Source organism: Melanerpes formicivorus, unplaced genomic scaffold (genome assembly GCF_026170545.1).
Source record: "Melanerpes formicivorus ecotype bairdi unplaced genomic scaffold, bMelFor1.0.p_v2 SCAF_33, whole genome shotgun sequence".
NCBI classification, from domain to species: Eukaryota; Metazoa; Chordata; class Aves; order Piciformes; family Picidae; genus Melanerpes; species Melanerpes formicivorus.
The window spans coordinates 6,313,285-6,336,878 of record NW_027142385.1 but is presented as its reverse complement, the minus strand read 5'-3'; the positions used below and the strand labels follow the sequence as shown (position 1 = coordinate 6,336,878).

Below are 23,594 nucleotides of genomic sequence, written 5' to 3'. Positions count from 1 at the left end.
TTCCTGAGCCGTTATGATGCATTAGCCATCAGTAGTCAAATTGCCTTGTATTTGCAATTTTATGGCTACATTCTATCAAGCACACAGAAGCTGCATTCAAAGCACGAGAATAAACTATTCCACTTGTGTTAGGCAAGCACTGCTCTGACACAAGGCCAGAAAGCAGAAGTCTCCTTTATTTTGTTTATTTTTTTTTTTAAGCATTATTTCTGCCTCAGCTCCAGATCCATCTCCAAATATTGCTTCTGCTCGCAGCAGCGACTGCTGAGAGCCCCCTTTATGGCTGCGTAACATCCACGCATCCTCCCCACACAAAGAGCTCACCACTGAATTTAGCCTGCTGTGAAACCAGAGGATGCTTCTTTGCTGCTTTGAAATCCCTCCCAGCAAAACGCTGCCGTGGATTTCCCTCGCAGAGAGAACGGCCGCTGGGGTCGCCCAAAAGTGGCCTTCCTGAGCTGGCATCCACGCTTGCAGCTCCCCTCGTGAAGCAGGAAAAGTTGCAGTGAGCAAATAATGTTGGTGATCAGGAGACAAAAGTGATTCTTGAAGGTCTCTTCCAACCTGGTTTATTCTACTCTACTCTATTCTACACTATTCTACTCTATTCTAGTCTACTGTATTCTTCTCTCCCTCTCCTCCCCTCCCCTCTCCTCTCCTCTCCTCTCCTCTCCCTCTCCTCTCCTCTCCTCTCCTCTCCTCTCCTCTCCTCTCCTCTCCTCTCCTCTCCTCTCCTCTCCTCTCCTCTCCTCTCCTCTCCTCTCCTCTCCTCTCCTCTCCTCTCCTCTCCTCTCCTCTCCTCTCCTCTCCTCTCCTCTCCCCTCCCCTCCCCTCCCCTCCCCTCCCCTCCCCTCCTCTCCCTCTCCTCTCCCTCTCCTCTCCCTCTCCCTCTCCCTCTCCCTCTCCCTCTCCCTCTCCCTCTCCCTCTCCCTCTCCCTCTCCCTCTCCCTCTCCCTCTCCTCTCCCTCTCCCTCTCCCTCTCCCTCTCCCTCTCCCTCTCCCTCTCCCTCTCCCTCTCCCTCTCCTCTCCCTGGGCAGGGCAGCCAGCACCATGCCAGCAGGGTCACATTGGTGGCTAGGATGTGGCAGGCAGCTGGTCACACCATTGCTGTCCTCAGCTCCCATACCCTCCCCTCATGTCAGTCCCAGCAGGCACCCCACGGTATCAGAGTCATGCTTTGGGAAAGGGGAAACTCATCCAGGCTGTCCCCAAAGGGAGCTGCAGCTGGGAATTTGCTGCTGGGGCTGTGTGATTTGCTCCCTCTCATGGGCTCCGGGAGCTGGTGTCTGAGCCCAGCACGACAGTAATGGCTACAGAAATGGAAGGGATTCCTCCACATCTTGGAAAATCGGAGAGAAAATCTCCCTTTTGACCCCTGGGAGTTGCTGGCCCAGCACAGCCTAAGTGTAAAGACCCCCAGAGATACAATCGTGGGTTTGGGCTCCTGCACTACCTAATGCTTGGGCCAATCCAAAACCAAATCTGCTCTTTGATGGGATCAAATGTTAGCTCTTCAGAGCTCTCAGCTCCTTCTCATGTAACACTTTATTGCCTTTATTGTCTCTGGGTCTGCTAATTCTGCCTGGATTTATTTATTCCAGAGAGCCTTAGCTGCCGTTCAACCAGCTCCAGACTGTGTAGCATGAATATTACAGTGCTCACTCTCAGAGATGAAACGCTGACATATTCCTCATATTTTCTAGACAAGTACAGCTCCATTTAATATAAACATAAAAAAATCCAGCAGCTATAGCTGCAGTGCCTTTATTTTTTTCTTTCATCTCAAGCTCAGCAGTGTATTTAACCCAAAAAACCACTACAGCCTGCCAGGCTGCAGGCAAGAGCCTGGGAAGGGAAAACAAACCAAAGCATGTTGAGTGTCTAGAAAGTGTGTGGCCAGGGTTATAATCACAGATTCATAGAATCACCAAATGGTTTGGGTTGGAAGCTTTGAAGCTCACCTAGCCCAACCCCACTGCAGCCAGCTGGGACATCTGCAGCTGGAGCAGGCTGCTCAGAGCCCCAACCTTCCTGACCTGCAATGGGTCCAGGGATGGGGCAGCTACCGCCTCTCTAGGCAGCCTGAGCCAGCGTCTCGCCGCCCTCGTTGTTTTACTGTGGATTAGACTGAACTATCACACACGCCCTAGGAAACAAATTGCCGCAGCCTGCAGCAGCCACGGGCACCTGAACAGGATGGAAGAGGGGCAGCTCGCTTAGCACTCAGGCTGGTCCGGGTGCCCACACAGGCAGCTCTGGACGCACTGGCAGGCCCCCGGCACAGGCCAGGCCCTGGTGCAGCACTCCTCGTCTGCTTCGCCGGTCTTCCGAGGCTGCCCCGCTCGGTACTTCCCCGAGGGCGGCTTTAGCCTCTTTCTGTCCCAGAACTGTCCCCGCGCCGCGCCCGGGGCCACTGTCACCAACCCGGCAGCCACGACGCGGCTCGGCGCTTCGCAGACAGCTCGCGGTCCCCCTCTAACGGCGGCAGGGGGAACGCCATGTCCACCCAACCGTCCAGGCCGTCCCGGGCGCGGAGGACTGGCTCCGACCGGGCCTCCCCAGCGCCCCGCGGGTGGATGCCCGTGGGGTAGCCGCTGCCCCAGGGCTGCGAGGGCCGGCAGCGGGAGACGCCTTCATGGCTCTAGACTACAGCTTCCAACACAACGGGGGGCGGGGGGCGGGGGACAGGACTGCACTTCCCACCGTGCTCCGCGGCGGAGGGAGCCCGCGATCCCACAATGCACCAGGAAAACGCAATTTAATCATTATTAGACCTGTTTTTAGATAGCACGGAACCGCCCGCCGCGGAACCGTTAATAGACGGTAATGACCGTGAGTGAACCTCCTTGCAGACCCACGGGCTGTGGGTCCTCTCCCTGACCAGGGCCACTGCGGCCTTCACTTCCGGAGAAGCCGCAGAGGAACTACACCTCCCGGCATGCACCGCGCCACCGCACCTTTCCGCTTCCTGCCGCGGCGGGAGCGCCCCCGTCCCCTCGGAGGGACCGCCGGGCCGAGGCGGTGACAGCAGCGGCAGCGGCGGTGGGGCCGGGGCAGGGTGGCCAGGGCGGGGCCGCGCAGCCGGGGCCCACCGAACTCCTCGTCTCCCAGCGCGGCCCGGCCGGGTTCGCCGCGCCCCTCGGGCCTGGCAGGGTCACCTTCATGGGCGGGCGGTAGCGCGGGGTGCCCGGGGCCTGGTGAGGCGTCGCCTGGGCAGAGCGAGGACCGGAGGCGGCGGGGCCCGGGGCGATGTTCGTGCAGGAGGAGAAGATCTTCGCGGGGAAGGTGCTGAGGCTCCATGTGTGCACCATGGAGGGTGCGGAGTGGCTGGAGGAGGTCCCCGAGGACACTACGGTGGAGAAGCTGAAGGAGCGATGCCTGAAGCACGTAAGGAGAAGTGTTCCGTTCCCCGGGGCTGCTCCGTGTCCCCAGCAAACCCTCGGGAGTGTCGAGTCTTGCTGGGAGGGAGCGGGTGTGAGGCGCAGATAGCGCCGAAATCTCTGCTCTGTCTGTGATTTGCGGCGTGTTCTGGGCTGGGGCTGAAAATCCTGGTCGGAGGGAAGGGCAGGCGAGTCTCCGTTGGAAGAAAACAGATTTTTTTCCCCCAACGCCCTATAAACCTAAGTAAACAAGTGAGGTTGTGTTCTGTTTTCCTGGCTTGCCTTGTCTGCCAGCCCTCTGGTTGACTTAAAGCTGTTCCCTGTCGGAAGAAAATGCCAGTTTCGAGATTGTGTGTGTGTTGAAAAACGAGCTGTGGGGCGAATTACTTTGTAGCCTTTAGTTACAGAGTTTCGGTGTGTGTTTCGTGGCATCGTTAGAGATCAGCAGCTCCTGCATGCACTTTGTGAACTGGTGAATGTGGGTTGCAAGGTACTGGTGAACAGGCTTCCTCTCAAAAAGAGTAGCCTGGGTGTGTGTCTTGTTTCTGTTTAAGAACAAAGAAAGTTGCAGCTGTGGAGGAGAACTTCCCTTTTTGAAAGACTTAGTACAGCCTTACCCTGTGTTGGCACAGTAGCTGGTGTGGGGAGGTAAAAGGCTGGTCTAACGCTCTCCTTGTGTCCTGAGCTGTAAGGTCTTAGTGGACATGTCCAAAGAGTAAATTGCTAATCGCTGTCTGGAAGAGAAAGCACCTAAAAATGCCTAGGCACAGCCTGTAGGAGTCCAGCTGGGAAACACAAGCTCTGCACTCCCCTGCTCAGTTACCACTGGTGTGTTCATGGGTGTTAAATGTTAGAACCAGTGGATTCAAAGCTGTTGGAATGAATGTTGAAGATCTGCCATGACATTGGTTTGCTTTAAAGCAAAACCATGATTGACAACGACAGCATGTGAGGTGGTGCCCCATGGCCAGAACCGTCCCAAAGTGTCATTTTGTACCCAACACAGCTCTGGCAGCTTGAGTCAGAACCTGCTGAATTTCTTGCTGACAGATTTACTCAGGGGTGTAACTTCTTAGTGGCAAAAGCAAAGGTTTCTATCCCCATCTCAATTTACTCAATCAGATTTCATAAGGGCTTTTTTCCCCCCTTGTGTCTTCAAAGTCTTGCAAAGGGTTGGGGTTGGTTTTGATTTGCTTTGGGGTTTTTGTGTCTGTGTTTGTTTGTTTCATAGAATAGAGCTACAGTAGGAGAACACATCTGTAATATGTAATTACTTAGCCCCCATTTGAAGGGCAAAAGGTTTTATTTTCTCAATGAGCACTTTGTGAAGGGTGGTCAGCAGCCCATGTGCTCTCAACTTATCATAGTATCAGTCAGGGTTGGAAGGGACCACAAGGATCATCTAGTTCCAACCCCCCTGCCATGGGCAGGGACACCCCACACTAGATCAGCCTGGCCAGAGCCTCCTCCTGGTTCTTTGCTTTCAAATGGAACCTCTGGAAACTACAGGTCATAGCAGATGCTCTTTATTCTTGTCCCATGGTCTTTGTAAGTGCCTTTTGATTTAGGGATGAGAAGGGCTACACTTGGGGTTGCTTTGTCTGTGGCAGGTGTGAGCCTTCTTGAGGGAAAACGGAGGTGCCTTGCTGAAACCTGTGAGGTGCAAGGTCTCTCCAACTGTTTAATTCATGGAAGAAGTTGAGTGCTCCACTCTTGTCCCTCTCCAGTGCAGCTGGATGGTTAAGCAGCAGAGTGGTGCAAAGACTCCCAAAGCAGGGTGAGCTACTGATTACATGGATGTGTGCAGAGCTGAGAGGCCTTTAATTATCAGGAAGCTTAATTGAATAGAGGGTTGCATTGCAGTGCGAGTCGGGGCAGCAGACAATTGATAACTTGGCTTGATGTTTGATTTCATTCTCTCTGCTGCTTGGTGCTAATGGTGTGGATTTGCATAACCATTATGGGTAATGTATAGTTTTATGGAGGGGAAAAATAGAAGTGGAAGAATCATGACTCCTGATCATGAGTGTGTTGCAATGAATCTTGGTAGCACCTTGAGATAATTTATGCAGCCATCTCTTGTAAGACACTGATTATTATGTTCCCTAAAGCCTCTGAAATCATTCTTTCAGGAAGCAGGGGAAGATAGTATTTGGAAGGAGGAAGGGGCCACTTTTCCCTCTGTCACATTCAAATGCATGCTGACCTCTGAGGTGTCACTCTGAATGTCATGTCTGATTTTTTTGGGTTGGTTTTTTTGGTTACAGACAAAGCAAAAACCCCCCAAACCCTTCCAGTAGTTTTGTTTCTTGACTTCTAACAATTTAGTAGTGATTATATGTTGTTGAGCTGTTGCCTTCAGTAATGCCCTCTGTGTACCCTGTGAACAAATACTTGATGATAAGTTGTTTCTCTTGCTAGTCATTTTTTATCTCAAGTTTCACCCTCCAGTGTGCTCTTGGAACAGTCTCTTCTCCCTGGGCAAGGCCCCAGGGCCTCAGCAGGAGCAGGCCCTGAGCTCTCCTGTGGTTTCCTTAAAAAGCAACTCTTCTTTCAGGGCCAGATTTGAGAAGGCTTGGCTCAACCACTGAAACTCAAGCTTAACTTAAATATTTGTATGATCCATAATCCTTGTGCCCAGCATTGGCAGCCCAGGTACAGCAGTGCTGGCAGCCAGGCACAGTAGTGCTGCGGGCAGGCCCGGTTCTGATGCTCTAATTGCTCCTTGCTGAGGCTGGACCTTAGGTCTGCAATACTGATGGAGATTGTGGTCATGCACTGGGGGTGCACAAACATAGTTTCATAGTTTCATTCAGGGTTGGAAGGGACCACAAGGATCATCTAGTTCCAACCCCCCTGCCATGGGCAGGGACACCCCACACTAGATCAGCCTGGCCAGAGCCTCATCCAGCCTGCTCTTAAACACCCCCAGGGACAGGGCCTCGACCACCTCCCTGGACAACCCATTCCAGGCTTTCACCACTCTCATGGGGAAGAACTTCCTCCTCACCTCCAGCCTGAATCTCCCCACCTCCAGCTTCATTCCATTCCCCCTAGTCCTATCACTACCTGAGATCCTGAGAAGTCCTTCCCCAGCCTTCCTGCAGGCCCCCTTCAGATACTGGAAGGCCACAATGAGGTCACCTGGGAGCCTTCTCTTCTGCAGACTGAACAGCCCCAACTCCTTCAGTCTGTCCTCACAGGAGAGGTGCTCCAGCCCTCTGATCATCCTTGTGGCCCTTCTCTGGACACCTTCCAGCACCTCCACATCCCTCTTGTAATAGGGGCTCCAGAACTGGACACAGTACTCCAGGTGGGGTCTCACCAGGGCTGAGTAGAGGGGGAGGATCACCTCCCTCGACCGGCTAGCCACACTTCTCCTGATGCAGCCCAGGATCTGATTGGCTTTGTGGGCTGCAAGTGCACACATGGGCTGTGTGTGTCTGTAAGCTCTGCCTGTGATTTTCCTGGCAGTGTGAGACAAGGTTTTATAGCTTCTGTGCTGCTGTTCCCCTTTTTCTTACTGCCTCAGTGATACTCACCTGGGGTTTAAGGCATGATAAGGAGTATCTGTGGAACTGAAATGCAAGATGCTAGCTCTAGAACAGAGATAAGGTAGGTTCATGCCCCTGGGCATGTTTTGGATACTTTGTGAGGGATACAGATGGTTTAAACCACCCAAGCTTAGTAGTAGGGAGTGCCAGTGCTGTTTTCAAATGTTTGTGTTAATAAAAGCAAACAGAAAATGCTTTTTCTTATTAAAGAAAAAAGCCCAAACAGAAAGCTTTGTGGTTTCCAGGCTTTGCAAACAGCATTTGGCATCACCAGGGCTTACAATTGAAGCAGTTGCTCAGGCACCTGTGAACAAAGGTTTCTCACCTGCCTGGCAAAGCAGCCTGCCTGAGCTCCAGTGTTGTAAAGAAATGCAAATATTTATGCTGGAAGCAAAAGGATGAAAGAGCAGATCCTCTCCTCACAGTGCCTTTGTACAAAAAGATGAGAGAGAGAGAGAGAGAGAGAGCTTCTCTTCCCAGCATGCTGTGCCTCTGATTGCTGGGGAGCAGTGCTTGGTAAGCCCAGTCATGCCCTGGGCCTTTGAGGTGCAGCCTGAGTTCTCAGCTTTGAGGTGCACCCTCATTTCTCTGCTTTCTTTCACTTGTGTGACCCACACTTCCTCTGCACCGTGCAGGGAGTCCTCCTCCCTTCACTGCTCTTCCTGGGGGTTACCAGTGCTGTGCCCTCTCTGAGCAGGAAGATGGTTTCAGTTTAAAGCCTTGTGTTCAATATAAAAGAACACTGTATTTTGGCAGGTATGGTGCTCATGAAGCAAAGACTCCACAGTGAGATCTGGATGGTTAGTGGTGGTGGTTCCTGGTGGGCTGTGGAGAGCTAGCAGAGTCATGGACTGTTGAGGTGGCCTTTCTGTGTGCAGGGCATGTTGTGATAAACTCATCATTTCACTAAGCAGCCTCTTTGCTATAGCTGCTGTCCATATATGCATTATTGTTCTAGGGAGCTGCTGCTGAAGTGGTTAGAGGAGCAGGATGTAAGTTGAGGTGTCCACAGAGCTTTTTAAACCAGCAACTTCTATTTTTCCCACTCTTTTACCCATTAGTATTATGATTGCACACACCTCTCCCACCCCCCATTAATATGTGCTAAGGGAAAAGTGGCTAATAGGTCTGTGTCCTGTCCCATCCCAAACATTCACCTCCCAGCTCCCATTTCTGAGTTCTTCCTCTTGGGCTCTGACTCCCAAGATCTGCAACAGGAACATTTTGAGCTTGTTCCTCTAGAGGGAAGCTGTTCCACTGATGTACTCTCACACATTTTGGGTAACTCATCAGATCAATTTCAGGAGGTACTCCCAGCTGCTTCAAGGCTTTAATGTGTTCTTTGGCTTGTGTTCAGCAGTTAATATGATGAAGGATTGGTAAAGAAGCTACTGTTAGATGAAGCAGGACTCTGGCATTCTCCCCTCAATCTTATTGAGCTGGGAAGGGACTTTTTTTTTTGCAAGGGCTTATTGTGGTAGGATGAGAGGAAATGGATTTGAGCTGGAAGAGGAGAGATTTAAACTGGACATTAAGAAGACATAAGACATTAGGAAGACATAAGACATAAGGATGGTGAGGCAGTGGAACAGGTTGCCCAGGCAGGTTGTGGATGGCCCTTTCTGAAGGTGTTCAAGGCTAGGTTGGATGGAGCTTTGAGCAACCTGGTCTAATGGAAGGTTGGAACTAGATGATCTTTAAGGTCCTTTCCATCCCAAACCATTCTGTGATCACTGGGGCATCAGAGCTGTACAGAAGGTCAGATAAGGAGCCGAAGATCAGTGATGAAAACGAGCCTGCTGTGTTTGGATGAAGAGCAGGCAGCTGAATTTCCCATCAGTTGAATCACAACAGAAAAGGTGATGATGGACTGAAAGGTTTCCTTTGGAGGAGGCTGGTGACAGATGTTATGAGGAACAAGACTAAATGCTCCATCAATTGAAGCAGTGATGTCAGGGAGGCTTCTGGAAATGGCTCTGCTACGGGAAAGGCGAACACAGTGTTCTGCAGACATGCTGGAAGGAACATGTGCTGAAAGAGGTGTCATTAAAAGCTGGGGGGGTTGTGAGCAGAGCAGGTGAGGTCAGCATTAAGTGGTGAGAGCAGCAGCAGCAATTTTGTGGGGTGGGCTGGGTGTTATTTTTAATTTTGCCTTTCTGGAACTGCAGCCTCTCTGCTTGCTTTTGCCACTCAGGCGAGTTAAAAGCCTCGAGATGCACTGATGTAATGCTCTTGAAATCTGTCCCTGTGGATCTGGGAGCCACTCTGGTGTGAAGATGAGTCAGTTCAAGGCTTGTGTGTGCACATTCTTTTTCAGGATTTGAACTGGATTTCCTACTCAGTTAATTGACACACAGTTCAGAATGGTAATGAGGAATTGAGCACAGCACTCATACATGGAAAAAAAGCATCTGCTGTGTGCTGATTACTTGTGGCTGAGGAAGAAACACTGTGCACAGAGCTTTTTGTTCAGTGCTTTTTAGCAGGGACCCAGGTTAGGACTCCAGCAGCCAAATCACAGAATGCATCAGGTTGGAAGGGACTCTCAGATGCTGTCTTGTCCAATGCACCTGCAGTGAGCAGGGACACCTCCAGCTAGATCAGGTTGCTCAGGGCCCTGTCAGCTTTGATGGGACCTCCACAGTATCACAGTGTAACTTAGGTTGGAAAGGACCTCGAGGATTATCGAGTCCAACCTATCAACACAGACCCCATGACTAGACCATGGCACCTCCACCACCTCCCTAGGCAACCTGTTCACAATGAGGGTAGTGAAATGCTGGCAGAACTCCCTCCTAACATCCAGCCTAAATCTACCATGCTCTAGTTTCAAGCCATTGCCCCTCATCCTATCACCACACCTTCTAAACAGTCCCTCCCCAGCCTTCTTGCAGGTCCCCTTCAGAGACTGAAGCTCTCTTCTCCCCTTCAGATGCTGAATCTGATTTCAGCCTGAAACAAGGTGCAGAAACTGTAGTTTGCTTCTCAGTTTAAGGTCACATAAACCAAAATCACTGCTGGCTGTTGCTTGTTTAGTCTGCCAGTGTGTGTAAATAACAATTAGGAGGTGAAGCAGAGCCTCTCCTCTATTTTGCCACCAGTTACAAGTAAGAAACACACTGCATTGTTACAACCTGTAAAAACACTGGCTGCTTTTTGTAGATTTGCATTCTAACTATATTAATTGCTACCCTCAGACTTCTCAGGAGATCTGTGGCAGGGTTCACGTAGCTGTGGCTCCTAGGGCATCCTTGCTTTGGCTTCAAATCTCTGGGCCTGAATACAGGAGCAGCACTCAGTGTGAAGAGTGACAGAGATGTCCTGTAGTGAGAGAGTGCAAATCCCCCCTTGGGGTGATTGTGCTGTAATGTTAGGTCTTTGAAACTGGCTGTTTAAAGGTCTTTGTAGACCATAATTAGTTGGAACTTATGGGCTGCTCAGGGAGGTGGTGGGGTCGATGTCCCTGGGGGGTGTTTAAGAAAAGTCTGGATGAGGCACTCAGTGCCATGGTCTGGTTGATTGTTTAGGTGATTGGTTGGACTTGATGGTCTTGGAGGTCTCTTCCAACCTGGTTGATTCTGTAACTTAAATGTAGCAATCCATTTAACAGCATTGAGGATGATAAAGGGACTGGAGGATCTCACTTAGGAGGAAAGACTGAGACACCTGAGGCCATGTAGCCTGGAAAGGAGAAGGCTGAGGGGGACTTTATCAATATCTACAAATACCTGAAGGGTGGCTGTCAGCAGGGTGGAGCTAGTCTCTTCCGAGCAATACCCAATGATGGGACAGACAAGGGGCAGTGGGTGTAAACTCAACCACAGGAAATTCCATCTCAACATCAGAAAAACATTTTCCACTATGAGGGTGACAGAGTACTGGAGCAGGTTGCCCAGAGAGGTTGTGGTGTCTCCTCTGGAGATCTTCAAAACCCACCTGGTTCCTGTGTGACCTGTCCTAAGTGGCCCTGCTTTGCAGGGGGGTTGGAGGTCCCTCCCAACCTCTAGCATTCTATGAGGAAAGAAGGGTAAAATCCTTCCTCTTGGTGGTTAGTCTTCCCATCTAGGAGCTTGGATGTGCAGGTGGAAACCTACCACAGTCAGTGGTGTTGCAGCATAAATCAAGCTGCAGTGTCTTTCATAAAACACCCTCTGTGCTCTGGCCTCTGGCATGTTGTGTGGTTACTTTATTAAGAAGCCTGTAAATGATGGCACAGTTTGTGTGTGGAGAATCTTCAGTGCAGAGCACAGTGATTCATGCAGTGAGCTTGCTTCTCTCCTCTGATCTTCCAGTGTTTATCTTCTTCTGCAGTGTGTACCTGGGAGCCTGGAGGATCCAAAAACTGTGACACATCATAAGTTGATCCATGCTACTTCTGAGAAGGTGCTGACAGACACAAAAACAGTGTTGGAGGAAAACATTCAAGATAGAGGTAAGACTGCCTGGGTGGGATTATACCCTATCAGCTTGGAAACATGAGGTTGTGTTGGACTAGTTAGCAAGTTCCAAACAGTAACCTTTTCAATGTCTGCTTTCTGCTTGGATATAGGAAGCTAATAAGTTGGCCAAAAAAAAAAGAGGGGAATAAAAGACTTTTTCTTCCTCAGAGAGAGCACCTTGAGCAGTTTGCTTTTCTTTACTCTTGCCTTTAAGGGTTGAAAAGGAATTAGGAGTGTTCATGAAATCAGTAAGTTTTTAAGGTACTATTTTTATGTCTTTTAAAGGTTTTTTTGTTTTAACTCCAGGGCAGCATTTATCCTTCTAAACAATTCAGAAGTAGAATAGAATAGAATGGAATAGAATTAACCAGGCAGCTGAGTATTCCCAGGCAGACAAACCAATGCTTTTGGAGGGTTTCTTGAGGTCTGTAGGTCAAGCAGAAGGGTGGTTGCTGAGGTGTACCTGAGTGTCTGCAGTTTAGATCTCATTCTGTCCTCTGCAAGTGTAGGTCAGAACCCATGGTGCTGTAGTGTCATTGACTGCAGCAGAGTGTGTGAGGTGTCTTTGCTCCTGAGCTTAAAGGTGTAAAGGATCGTGTGAAACAAAAGAAGATTTAAAGATGGGAGCTGGAGTCAGCTTTCACCAGACAGCTGAAGGTAGTGGTCCCTTCCTAGGCTGGATGTTAGGAAGAAATTGGTCACAGAAAGAGAGATTGGCCATGGGAATGTGCTGCCCAGGGAGGTGGTGGAGTCACCATCACTGGAGGTGTTTAAAAAGAGCCTGGATGAGGCCCTTGGTGCCATGGTTGAGTTGATGAGGTGGTGTTGGGTGCTAGGTTGGACTTGGTGATCTCGAAGGTCTTTCCCAACCTGGTTAATTGGGTAGTTCTCTAAAGGGCAGTGGTGCAGGAAGGGAGGGAAGCAGGGCTGCTGTAGGCTGAGGTATTGCCTGAACCAGAGACTTGGCAGCAGCAGAGTTCCTGGGTTTTTGCCTGAGTTCCTGCAGGCTGGAGAGCAGATGCCATGACCAGGAGGGCTTGGTGTCTGTTCCAAGGCAGTGTAACCTCTCACCTTCAGAGCAGAAGGGGAGCTGAGAGGCGCCCAGGCTGAGGGTGCTGTGTTATTTCTAGGCGAGGCGCCGGCTCCTGCCGAGGTTTGAATTGCAGCTTGCAGCAGCTCAGCAGTATTAACTGTGTGCTCCTCACAAGCTGCCAGGGGAAAGCCTCTTCACTCCCTTTCCCCCTGCAACGTGCTCTGCCTCTCCTGTGCCTTGTCTGTCAGGGGAACGAGATCACAGCCAGCAGCTGATGGCCACCGGCTGACTGCGCAGGGCAGCCAAGAGTCAGCACATGGATCCTCTGGCCCTGTGATCAGCTGGACAAATGAGGGTTAACAGCCTGCACCAGCTGTTGCTCTTGGCTGTGATGTGCTGAGCCAAGCCAAGGAAACTTGTTGTGCAGAGCATGCTTCATTTGCTTTTTAGCTGCTTAATGCAACGGACTGAAAACCCTGTGTCAGGCTGGATCTGGCTGAAGGGCTGCAGATGCTGCACAGACCCCTGTAGGGCTCCAAGCTGTTCATCTGCATCTCTCCACCCTCAGAATGTAGGTGGGAGTAACTGAGGTACTAGAAACTTGTAAAGCATCACTTCATCTCCAGAAAAAGGGTGCCTTGGCAGTGGAAGTCTGACAAGCTCAAGTGAAGCTTGTGCCAGGTGTTGTGGGATATCTGAGACTGGTGACTTGTTTGCCCTTGATACTTGCCCTGCTGGGCTACCAGTGATGCAGCCTTGCTCTAGACTGAGTCACTCTGCTGCCATTCACACACAAAGGTGAGCTTTAGCGTGATGCTGAAAGCTTGGTGCTTGCTTTGCTCCTCTGGAGATCACCCAGTCCAACCCCCTTGCGAATTCAGGGGCACCCAAAGCAGGTTGCTCAGGATTGCAGTGTCTAGGCAGGTGTAGAAAGTCTCCAGAGGAGACTCCACAACCTCTCTGAGCAAATGCAGCACCCCCAAAGTGAAGATGATTCTTCCTTAGGTCCAACTAATAATGGACCACGTTTGGAATTCACTCTGCACTAAGAAGCAGCAGACACCTAAGGGGAGTGTATAAAGCCATACAGGCTTTGAAGTGTGGAAAAGGTCTGGTGCTACAGTGGAATTAACACAAACTTCATCTCTAGGAAAAGGTGGATTTCTGAACTGTCTTAGGAGAGCTCTCCTCACACTGCTTTCTGCTGCATTTCAGTGTCACTCTCTTTGCAGATGTCTTGCTGCTGATCAAGAAGCGTGCGCCACCTCCGCTCCCCAAAATGGCAGACGTGTCAGCAGAGGAGAAAGTGAGTTTGGAAAGACTTCTGCCCTTCATTAGCTGCTTTACTAATGAGCTGCAGGAGGATTGCTGTGGTGCACTCTTGTCTGTAGAGGCAAATGCTGCCTGTTAAATTCTAGGGAAGTTATTTTCTCCTTCTTCCAAACTTTGAGGGAACGGATTGATTTCCCCCCCGCCCTTTTTTTAACTTAAGATGTGCCTCAGACTGAGACATGCAGGCTTACCCTCTGGAAGTGGTTATGGATTTGATCTTTGAACAAAATAACAGCTGTATAAGCATAGTTCAACAGGTGCCTTGCTTTATCTCAGTCTGAAAACCCAACAGGAGTGTGTTGATTTGTTGTCAGGCTGACTTTGTCTGTGGCTTGTTACCCTCTAACCAGGTGTCTAGAGCTGAAGTGTTAGCCCTTGACTGTTCTATATTTTATGTTAGTGGAATGCAATTGTTACTGAGGGTCAGTCATGCTCTCAGGATGATGCTTATGCATGAGTGAGACTGCAGCTGATGTTATCACATCAACACTTTGAGCAATGCTTGTGCCTGACATTGTGAATTTCTAGATGTCACTACTTCATCCTTGCACAGCTTTGTTTCTTCTTGCTTCCTGTAGGTATTGGTGTATGTCTCTGTGTCCCTTCCTGTAGGTATTGGTGTATGTCTCTGTGTCCCTTCCTGTAGGTATTGGTGTATGTCTCTGTGTCCCTTCCTGTAGGTATTGGTGTATGTCTCTGTGTCCCTTCCTGTAGGTATTGGTGTATGTCTCTGTGTCCCTTCCTGTAGGTATTGGTGTATGTCTCTCCCTTCAGTATGGTCTTGCCTTGCAGAATGTCACTGTAAAGCATAACTTACAAGACTGGGAAATGTTTCCAGCTGTCCCTTGTTATGTTTTCTCCTGGACTATGAGCATGTACCAAAAATCCAAGGCACCATCTACTTCTGCATGATACCTGCAAGTGATGAAGCACTCCTAGTGCTGAGTAGTTGAGTGCTGGTCTGAGCAGAGTGTTGGCACATCTCAACAATCTGTGGGTTGGAAGAGAGCAAGCTATGAGCAGAGCATGGTCCTGGGAACTGAGACCTCTGTTCACTCCCATGTTTGATTCATCACTTCCCCTCTTTATGCTGGAATTTCCCTGTATGTTTAGGTAAGAGAAATAGGAAATAAGGGTTGAAAGTGAGGCAAACCAACAGGTCCAGTTTTGCTCTCTAAGTGCAGAATGATTCTGGTGCTGTTAACCCCCTGTACTGCTGGACTGCTCTTTCTCTTAGCTGCGAGTTACAGAGCACTGCTTGATGCCTTGGTGAAGGATAAGAAACTGCTCTCAGTTATGCTGTGTTCTCTGTTCTGGGGATAATGAGTTATGAAACCTGATCATATTTCCTGTCCTTCAGAGGAAACAAGAGCAGAAAGCTCCTGATAAGGATGCCATTCTCAAAGCAACTGCAAACCTGCCCTCTCGCAGCGTGGATCGCACCGTGGCCCATCACAGCATGAGGGATGTAAGTATTGCACTTGACTTAGACACCTTAACATCCAAGTACCTTTTGTGTGACCATTTCTCTTGCAGACAAATGTGTTTCTCTTTCCTTTAGAAGAGAAATTCAGATGTATGCTACAGTAGATAGCTAAAGAGTTAGACTCTGGTCATGCTATTTAGTGATAATGAAATGGAAGTTGTCATTTCTAAATGTTCCATTGTCCTTGGGAGAGCCTCAGTAAACATGCTCCAGGTATGGCAGATGTGAAGTTAGGGAAGTTTATTTCCTCAATCTGAAATGGTTCAGGTGTTTGCAGTGGTGGGAGGGGGTTTCTCTTCCATGGCTTTGAAAAGAGAAGCTAAGTATAAATTTTGACTTCAGTTATTGAATGTTGATAGAGTCTCTCATGCTGCTTTATCAGCAGCAGCATGGGGACTGTTCTACCCTTAGTGCTACAAGGGGTATGAAGCAACCAATCTGCCAACATATCACGTGCTGTCAGTGTGCCCTAGTAACTTAAAGGGGACAGTTGGCATTTAAGCTGTTTACTGGCCACCATGACCTACTGAGCACAACACACTTAAACCCAAATGTCCAGCTGAAAGGAGTTTGTGATGCTTCAGTTCAGAAGACGTCTTTGATCTGTGGTGTTCAAGTTTAGATGACTAGGGAGCAGGCTAGGAAGACTTGATTCACAGAAGCAAGGAGCACCAGTGTGAACCTACTGTAACTGTGTTTTTGCAACACCTGGCCAAGATGGTGGGCCTGTTTCTGTGGTCCTGAGCACTGCAGGTGTGGTGGTGCAACTGGGCAGCAGGCTGTGGGAGAAATAAAGACTTTTCTGCCCGGTAGCTTTTACTTCCACGTAGCACTTCCCAGGAAAGGCCCAGTGCTTCCTGAGAGGCTAAGCAATGAAAATAGAGCCCTGATAAAGCCACATTCTGTCCAGATCCTAACAGTAGATAAATTAAACTTCAATGATGTCTGGTAACTTCCTGTCTAAATGTTTTGACAGTTTCCTTTCTTGCAGTTCCAGACAGAGCTCCGGAAGATCTTAGTGTCTCTCATAGAAGTTGCACAGAAATTGCTAGCGCTGAACCCAGATGCAGTTGAACTATTTAAGAAGGCAAATGGTATGAACTTACCTTTAATAGTTACTAGTTCAGTCCTGGGAACTATTTTTGCTTCCATAGCAGAAGAATTGGCTGACAAGAGTGGAGTCCAGGCCTTGGTGTAATAGCAAAGCTACCGCCAGCTTTGTGCCAAAGATTTCACCTTGTGGAAATGGATTGTGTGCAAGTGGTGAATTTCTGAGGTACCTTTGGGATGGATGAGAAGTTCCATTTAAAAAGGAAATAGCAGTGGAAAAAAGCTGGAAAACTTCATCTTGCACTTTAGGGATGGTAAAGAATAGTTTAAAATACACAAGGAGTTAGCAAAATGAGGAGAAAATGAAGCTGCTGATTCAGTTTGTGGCAAATGCTCACTCTTGAGGGCTGCTACTGCCAGATAAATCTTCAGTGAGTCTCCTGTACATTTACATGGAGTATCATGGTCCTGTGAGAGTTAGCTGTCTTTTATTTGAGATCTTGAACACATCTGGCCAAAGTCTTTTGTCCTGGAAGAATCTATCTAAGCCAGACCAAGCTGACTGCAGCAAATTAAATGACGAGATAGCAAATTTGGGGCAGAAACAAAAGAAGGGATGGAAGAAAAGAATGGAGTTTGAACTTAACACATGCCATTCCATTGAGAGAGGGGTTTATTTTTAGCTTGAAGTCAATCTGAACATTGTTTTGTTTGTGTATGTGTAGCCATGCTGGATGAGGATGAGGAAGACAGAGTGGATGAGATAGCTCTGCGACAGCTTACAGAAATGGGGTTTCCAGAAAGCAGAGCTGTCAAAGCCCTTCGATTAAATCAGTAAGTGTACTCAGCACACTGCCTGTGAAGTACTTGAGATGGTTAAAATGAAAAATTGCATTTTTTTCCCCCCCCCTCTAAAGTCTCCTTATGTGGGTCACCTAAATCTAGGCTGGAGAAAGCAGTAACTCGAAGAACAGTGCTGCCTCAGGCAATGCGCAGGTGGGGATAGCACAGGGAAGGGGAAGTGGTGCTCAACGTGCTCTGGAGAGAAGAGCTGGTCTGCAGTTCACAAGGCTGCCAGGTTGACCCTGTTCACAGCTATGAAATTCACATTGTCTGCTACTTTAGAGTTCAGATTTTGCAAAGAAAAGAGCAAACCAAGCCCATCCACAGTGGGCTTTCAGCTACAAAAAAGTACCTCATGCTGATCTTTTGAAAACATCCCAAGAGTATTGTGAAGTCCAGACAGTAGCTGTAGGGAGATGGGAGGTAATGTGCTGTTTCTCATGCCCCAAGGAGAATCAGCTGTGCAGCCTCACTCCTGAGAGGGATTTGTTAGACCATTCTCAAATATCTCTAATGATGGAGAGCACATTCCAGTCCCTCTTTTCCAATACCTCTCTCTAAAGACTCAGACTTCTCTTATGTCCTTCATTTTCTGTGTTGTAACCCAAAAGCCAAATAGGCAAAGGCTTTCCTCTCTGTGAACATGTAATTTCATGTGAGATATGGGAATCCCTACATGTTCAGCTGCCCTCTTATGTTTGTTTCCTTCACTGCTCAGGATCCCTTACCTTGAGCACTTAACTGTGTAGCAAGTGACCGTGTTACGAATCTGATGTTCTGCTGCCTTGGGCTGACCTCTCCTTTGAAAGAACAGATTCCCTCTTAAGCCAGAGTGGAGGAAGAGCAGAGTGGTACCTGTCCAAGTACAGTTCCCTGTGTTCAATTCTGCTCTTGCTCAGGGCAGATTGTGCACATACAATGTTTTTCACCCTCTTTCTTGTGTCATTAATGGCATTCCAGATCTCAGGTGTCTGAGAGAGACCTCGCTAAGAAGCAAGAAAGCAGCTTGCAGCTGAGATGTGGTTCCATGTAAATTTGGAACATGCTTGGCTTGCAGTTTTGTCAACAGTTGCAAATAGCTGGTGTCACTGTTGTGAAGCACAGCAGATGATGTGCAGAATAAGGTGACTCCCTCAGAAAAGCCTTTTCAAATCTGGGTTGCAGCTGTCCAAGTTGGACTTCATTCCTCTGTCTTCCAGGCTGCAGAGATCCATCTGAACGCAGAGAGAATTGAGGTGCTCTGAGTTTTGCTCCAAAACTTTATGATTTTTGACTTTCCAGACATGAATGAATCTGGAAGTTAGTATACCATGGGAATAAATGGAGGCAAATGTATGTGGGATGCTGCTGCTCATCTGCAGTGCTGCTTATCCCTGTGCTTTGATTTGTTTTTCAGTATGTCGGTGACACAAGCCATGGAGTGGTTGATAGAACATGCCGACGACCCTACAGTGGATGCTCCACTTCCAGGTCAGACTCCATCAGAAGCCACAGATGAAGCTGGTGCATCCTCTGCTGAAGCAACTGCAGGTCCTAGTGCAGAGGCAGGTGGGGAAGAGGCCAAGGATGAGCTGACAGAAATATTCAAGAAGATCCGGAGGAAAAGAGAGTTTCGTCCAGACCCACGAGTATGTGGTGTTTATCTCCTTAGGTAGCTGCTAGGGTTGGAAGGAACAGTGTGGGCACCATGGAATCCAAATAGCTCTGTAGTTAATAAGTTAAATGGGACACCTGGGTACGTGTATATTATGCTGGCTCAACAGTGTTTTAGTGGAAGTCTTTAGGGGCTGTTTAAATTCAGGCTGCTGAAAGGGATATTAGGTAATGAAGGCATTGCTGTCTCAGGTCACAGGATCTAAACTACTGACACTGTTATTTCTGCACCTGAGAATTCACTGATGGGACTGAAGTGAGCTGCCAGACTCCTGGCATTGCATTTCATCACTGCTGTCTAGGAAGGAAGGGCTGCAGAAGAGGAGCAGGTCCTTTTGCTGTAGAAAAGGACAGAAGGGCATTGTTTTAATTTTTAGAGGGCAAAGCAAAGTATCACCAGCACCAGCAGATTTTTGTCTTGCAGCAAATGCAAGGGTTAGCAGGTTTTAACTTCAGAATGCAGCATTAGCTGAAGGGAAATTCAGTGCTGTTAACACTCTGCAGAGTCACCAGGAGGTGCTCTTCAGAACCTGGCACTTAGCTTTTCTCACCAGCAGCCGTTTCTTGAGACGTGGGTTAAAAGCTGCAAATGTATTTGATGACCTGGGTACAATTTCTAAGTGATTAAACAGTCTCAAAACAATATCTAGGCACGCTTGTCTAAATGCATCACACTCACCAGCAACATAATAAATCTGGGAAGTGAAAGGTAATTGAGTGAATGGAACAAGTGCATGTGAAGCTTGAGCCGTCGGCGAGATGAGAAGAAAAGCTTTGTGACCTGAAGAGAAGCTCTAAATTCAGGTGCTTCTGTCCTGCTCTTCTGCTTTATCCTGGCCTGTATCAGGAACAGTGTGGCCAGCAGGAGCAGGGAGGTCATTCTGCCCCTGTACACTGCGCTGGTTAGGCCACACCTTGAGTACTGTGTCCAATTCTGGGCCCCTCAGTTTAGGAAGGAGGTTGACTTGTTGGAACGTGTCCAGAGAAGGGCAGCAAAGTTGGTGAGGGGTTTGGAACATAGCCCTGGGAGGAGAGGCTGAGGGAGCTGGGGTTGCTTAGCCTGGAGAAGAGGAGGCTCAGGGGAGACCTTATTGCTGTCTACAACTCCCTGAAGGGAGGTTGTAGCCAGGTGGGGGTTTGTCTCTTTTCCCAGGCAACCAGCACCAGAACAAGAGGACACAGTCTCAAGCTGCACCAGTGGAGGTTTAGGCTGGAGGTTAGGAAGAAATTCTACACAGAGAGAGTGATTGCCCATTGGAATGTGCTGCCCAGGGAGGTGGTGGAGTCACCATCGTTGGAGGTGTTTAGGAGGAGACTTGGCAGGGTGCTTGGTTGCAAGGTTTAGTTGATTAGGTGGTGTTGGATGATAGGTTGGACTCGATGATCTCGAAGGTCTCTTCCAACCTGGTTTATTCTATTCTTTCTACCCCAGGTGTGCTTGCTCCTTGCCTTACTTTCAGTGCTGAGGAGAGGAACTACCCTTAAAGGTCTCTTATTCCATTAAAACAAGGCTCTCTTAATACAGAGTAGTGGAAAACTTGGTAGATAAGATTACTTAGGCATCTACAGGTGGAAACAATGGGGTCTTCTACCCCAGAGAAGGTGAAAGGATGTGATTGTTCTCATCTCTGTTTTAAATATTACCTTTATTAAGCTGTGCCAATCTGATCTAGGCTGTCATTGCCCTGATGGAGATGGGATTTGATGAGAAAGAAGTGGTAGATGCGCTCAGAGTAAACAACAACCAGCAAAATGCAGCCGTGAGTACTATGTCACTTCCTTACTGTCCTCTCAATCTGTTCAGCTGATAGTTCTCATGGGTGAAGGGGAGGATGTTTTGGTCTGTCATGAAGCTCAGCTGTTACTGAAGGTGAAATGAGCACTACCTGTCCTGTGCCTCTTTCAAATTCAATACACAAGCAGAGTACAAGGAGTGAAGACTTTGTAGAGTAACTTGGCATGCCCGAGGTTGAAGCTTATCTGCTTCAACACCTTTGGAGAAGTTCCCTCTCCAGAGTCTGCAAGAGAGATTGTGCTATCATGAGAAAGGAAAATGTGTTCCAAATAATTACTGGATACAGCACAGGAATAAAGGATGAAGCAAAAAACTCAAGCCATGCAGAGTGTGAATGACCATTCTGCAGCAAAGCATTCCACAGCTCATGGCATTAAAAGAATAGGAAGGTTTTCAGAGGCTGGTGGATATGCTCAGGAAAATTTGTTGGCACAGCTGATAGCTGAGGAGTCTTTTCTCAAGCATCCAGTGCTGGCTGCTGTTAAAGAGGATATAGTGCTGGGTGTTATTTCAGGGTGAGCATGTTGATGAGGTTGCTTTGAAGCAGGACATAGATGGGGTAACACCCATCTTCCCTGAGCTTTGAAGCACCCAAAGCTGGTGTAACTTTATTACCATGCCCAGGCACTGCTGCTGTTCCTGTGGAAACAAAAGTGGTGTGGGAGCAGCACAGAAGTGAAGAGCAGCCAAGTGTGAAGAATGGAGAGCTTGGTCTTTCACTGTGACAGGAAACTGTTTTTTAATGTGCCATATTTGTCAAAACTTTGGAGACACTGATCCTAATGGAACCAATATGAAATCTCTTGTGCCTGCTGATCTCTTTCAGTGTGAATGGCTGCTGGGAGACAGAAAGCCTTCTCCAGAGGACTTAGATAAGGGCATTGACACCAATAGCCCTCTCTTCCAAGCCATCTTAGAAAACCCAGTGGTACAGTTAGGGTTAACCAACCCCAAAACTCTACTAGGTAAGTCCTGCTTGGGTTCCTGCTATGTAAACACTGCCTGTGTTGTTGCCAGCAAGTAGAGACTGGGTGATGGCAGCCTGCTTTGTGGGATAGGTGCAGCTCTCTACCCTTTCTCTCCCTTTCAGCAGCTGTATTGTTTGCTTCATACTGCAACTCAGCTAAACCCAGACCAGAACTTGGGGCCATCCCAGAAACGATGCTAATTCCCCAGGCTACTGGATTACACTTGCTGAACTCAGAACTTTAATAGCTGCTGGCTGCAATGCTGTTGTGGATTTAGGAGACCTTTTGTGTGCTCCCTTTGGCTACAAGGAGAAAAATCAGGAATGTCTGTCTAGAACCCTGATTATTTCACAGGAAAAACAAGGCTGTCTCCTGCTGTAGAGCTTACTGTGTGTCTCAAGAGTAACCAAACAAGAAGTCTGAGCTATCAAAGCTGAGATAATGTGTGTGAGAACACATCCCCTTGCTTGGCTGTCAGCTTGGTGGGACAGTTTGTGAGCACAGCAAGTACCCACAGACCCTGACAGTGAAACACAAATCTCTGATGAATTAATTGCTCTCTCTGATGCTGTGGAGGACAGCACAGAAGAATGAATGGCATTAACTCTGAAGTGCATCCAGAGTTCTGCATTTGCAGTCTTTGGCCTCCAACTTGGAGGCAGTGCTTTTAGCTAAGGGATGTATGTGCAGCTCTTTTGGAAACACAGCTTTAAAAGCAACTGGGAGAGTTTGCAAGGTTTTAAATCCTCCAGGAGCAGAACCTTCCCACTCTTGACATCTGAACAAATGCTCTCTTCATTTCCATGGAGGGTTCCACACTGCAGCTCAGAGTATAAATAGAAAATGAAATGCTGTTATATGTGCTTGTAAAGCTTGGAGGAGCATCAGGCAATATATTCCTGATGATACATCTGCAATTTGCTTATGTCACAGATTTTAATAGTGAGTGTGTGCATTTCATTGGATACTTGAAGAATGTTGATAAATCTCTGGTTCTAAGCTTTTGAGTCTGTGTAAAATAATATGAAGTGGTGAAAGGTGAGAACTGCTCTTTACCCTGGGCTTTTCTGTAGGCATGCTGCATGACCTTGAGCAAGGTATTCATGATGAGCCTTTCAGAGGTGCTGGGGACTTGCAGCTCCCACTGATGCCGCTTGGAGCTTTGTACACTAACAGCCTGGGGAAAATTAAGGCCCTGACCTTGGTGCCAGTCTGCCAGACTCTTACAACTGACATTTGAGTGACTTCTGCATAGGTCAGGTGTGCAACTGCTTTTTTTGTCCTGTTCTCTAATGATTGCTCCAAATGGCCAATAGCCCAGCTCAATGTCTGTCATAAGGCTTATAAATTATTGCCTGGTCAATTCTTGTGCCAGATTTGCAGCTTAGCTCTTGCAGTAGCTGTCTGGGTCCTGCAGTTAGGTAGAAGGGTGAAAACTAACACATTGAAAAAGAAACCAAACTGAACAACAAAGCTTATTGCAGAGACAACTGTGTGTAGAAAGAAATCTTAAATGTTTGGGTTGCTGGCACTGTTCAGAAATGGAGGTGATTGTTCTGCACAGGCACAGGGTGTGCTGCCTGGGATAGAGCTGGCTGCCTCCCTGACATCCTTTGCTCTCTGAACACCAGGAAGGAGAAAGCACATGATGCTCATGGGGAAGATCATAGAATTCATAGACTGGTTTGGGTTGGAAAGGGCCTCCAAAAGTCATCTAGTCCAACCCCCCTGCAGTGAGCAGGGGCATGTTCCATTAGATCAGGTTACTCAGAGCCTTTTTGAATCTGGCCTTGAATATCTCCAGGGATGGGAGATGTCCCTGGGCAACCTGTTCCAGTGTTCTACCACCCTCATGGTGCAGAACTTGTTCCTAACATCCAATCTAAATCTAATTTCACACCATTGCCCCTCATCCTGTCACTGCAGGCCTTTGTAAACAGTCCCTCTGCAGCCTTCTTGTAGCCTCCTTCAGATACTGGAAGGCCACTATTAGGTCTCCCCAGAGCTTTCTCTTCTCCAGGCTGAACAACCCCAGCTCCCTCAGTCTGTCCTCATAGGAG

The 23,594-nt window shown here is 48.4% G+C and overlaps 1 protein-coding gene across 2 annotated transcripts in view; it reads left to right on the top strand.

Annotated features, from left to right (window-relative positions):
* The first annotated feature begins 2,987 nt into the window (after positions 1-2,987).
* The window catches only part of UBAC1 (UBA domain containing 1), a 28,785-nt gene continuing 8,178 nt past the window's right edge, over positions 2,988-23,594 (top strand). The window contains exons 1-9 of one of the 2 annotated variants that reach the window (XM_068155859.1): positions 2,988-3,388; positions 11,247-11,367; positions 13,640-13,713; positions 15,100-15,207; positions 16,202-16,319; positions 17,001-17,109; positions 18,515-18,746; positions 20,445-20,531; positions 21,393-21,531. In XM_068155859.1, coding sequence (XP_068011960.1) covers positions 3,251-3,388; positions 11,247-11,367; positions 13,640-13,713; positions 15,100-15,207; positions 16,202-16,319; positions 17,001-17,109; positions 18,515-18,746; positions 20,445-20,531; positions 21,393-21,531 — 1,126 coding nt within the window. In that variant the 5' untranslated portion in view covers positions 2,988-3,250. The remainder of the gene's footprint in view (positions 3,389-11,246; positions 11,368-13,639; positions 13,714-15,099; positions 15,208-16,201; positions 16,320-17,000; positions 17,110-18,514; positions 18,747-20,444; positions 20,532-21,392; positions 21,532-23,594) is intronic. The other variant, XM_068155860.1, reaches the window with a different exon arrangement.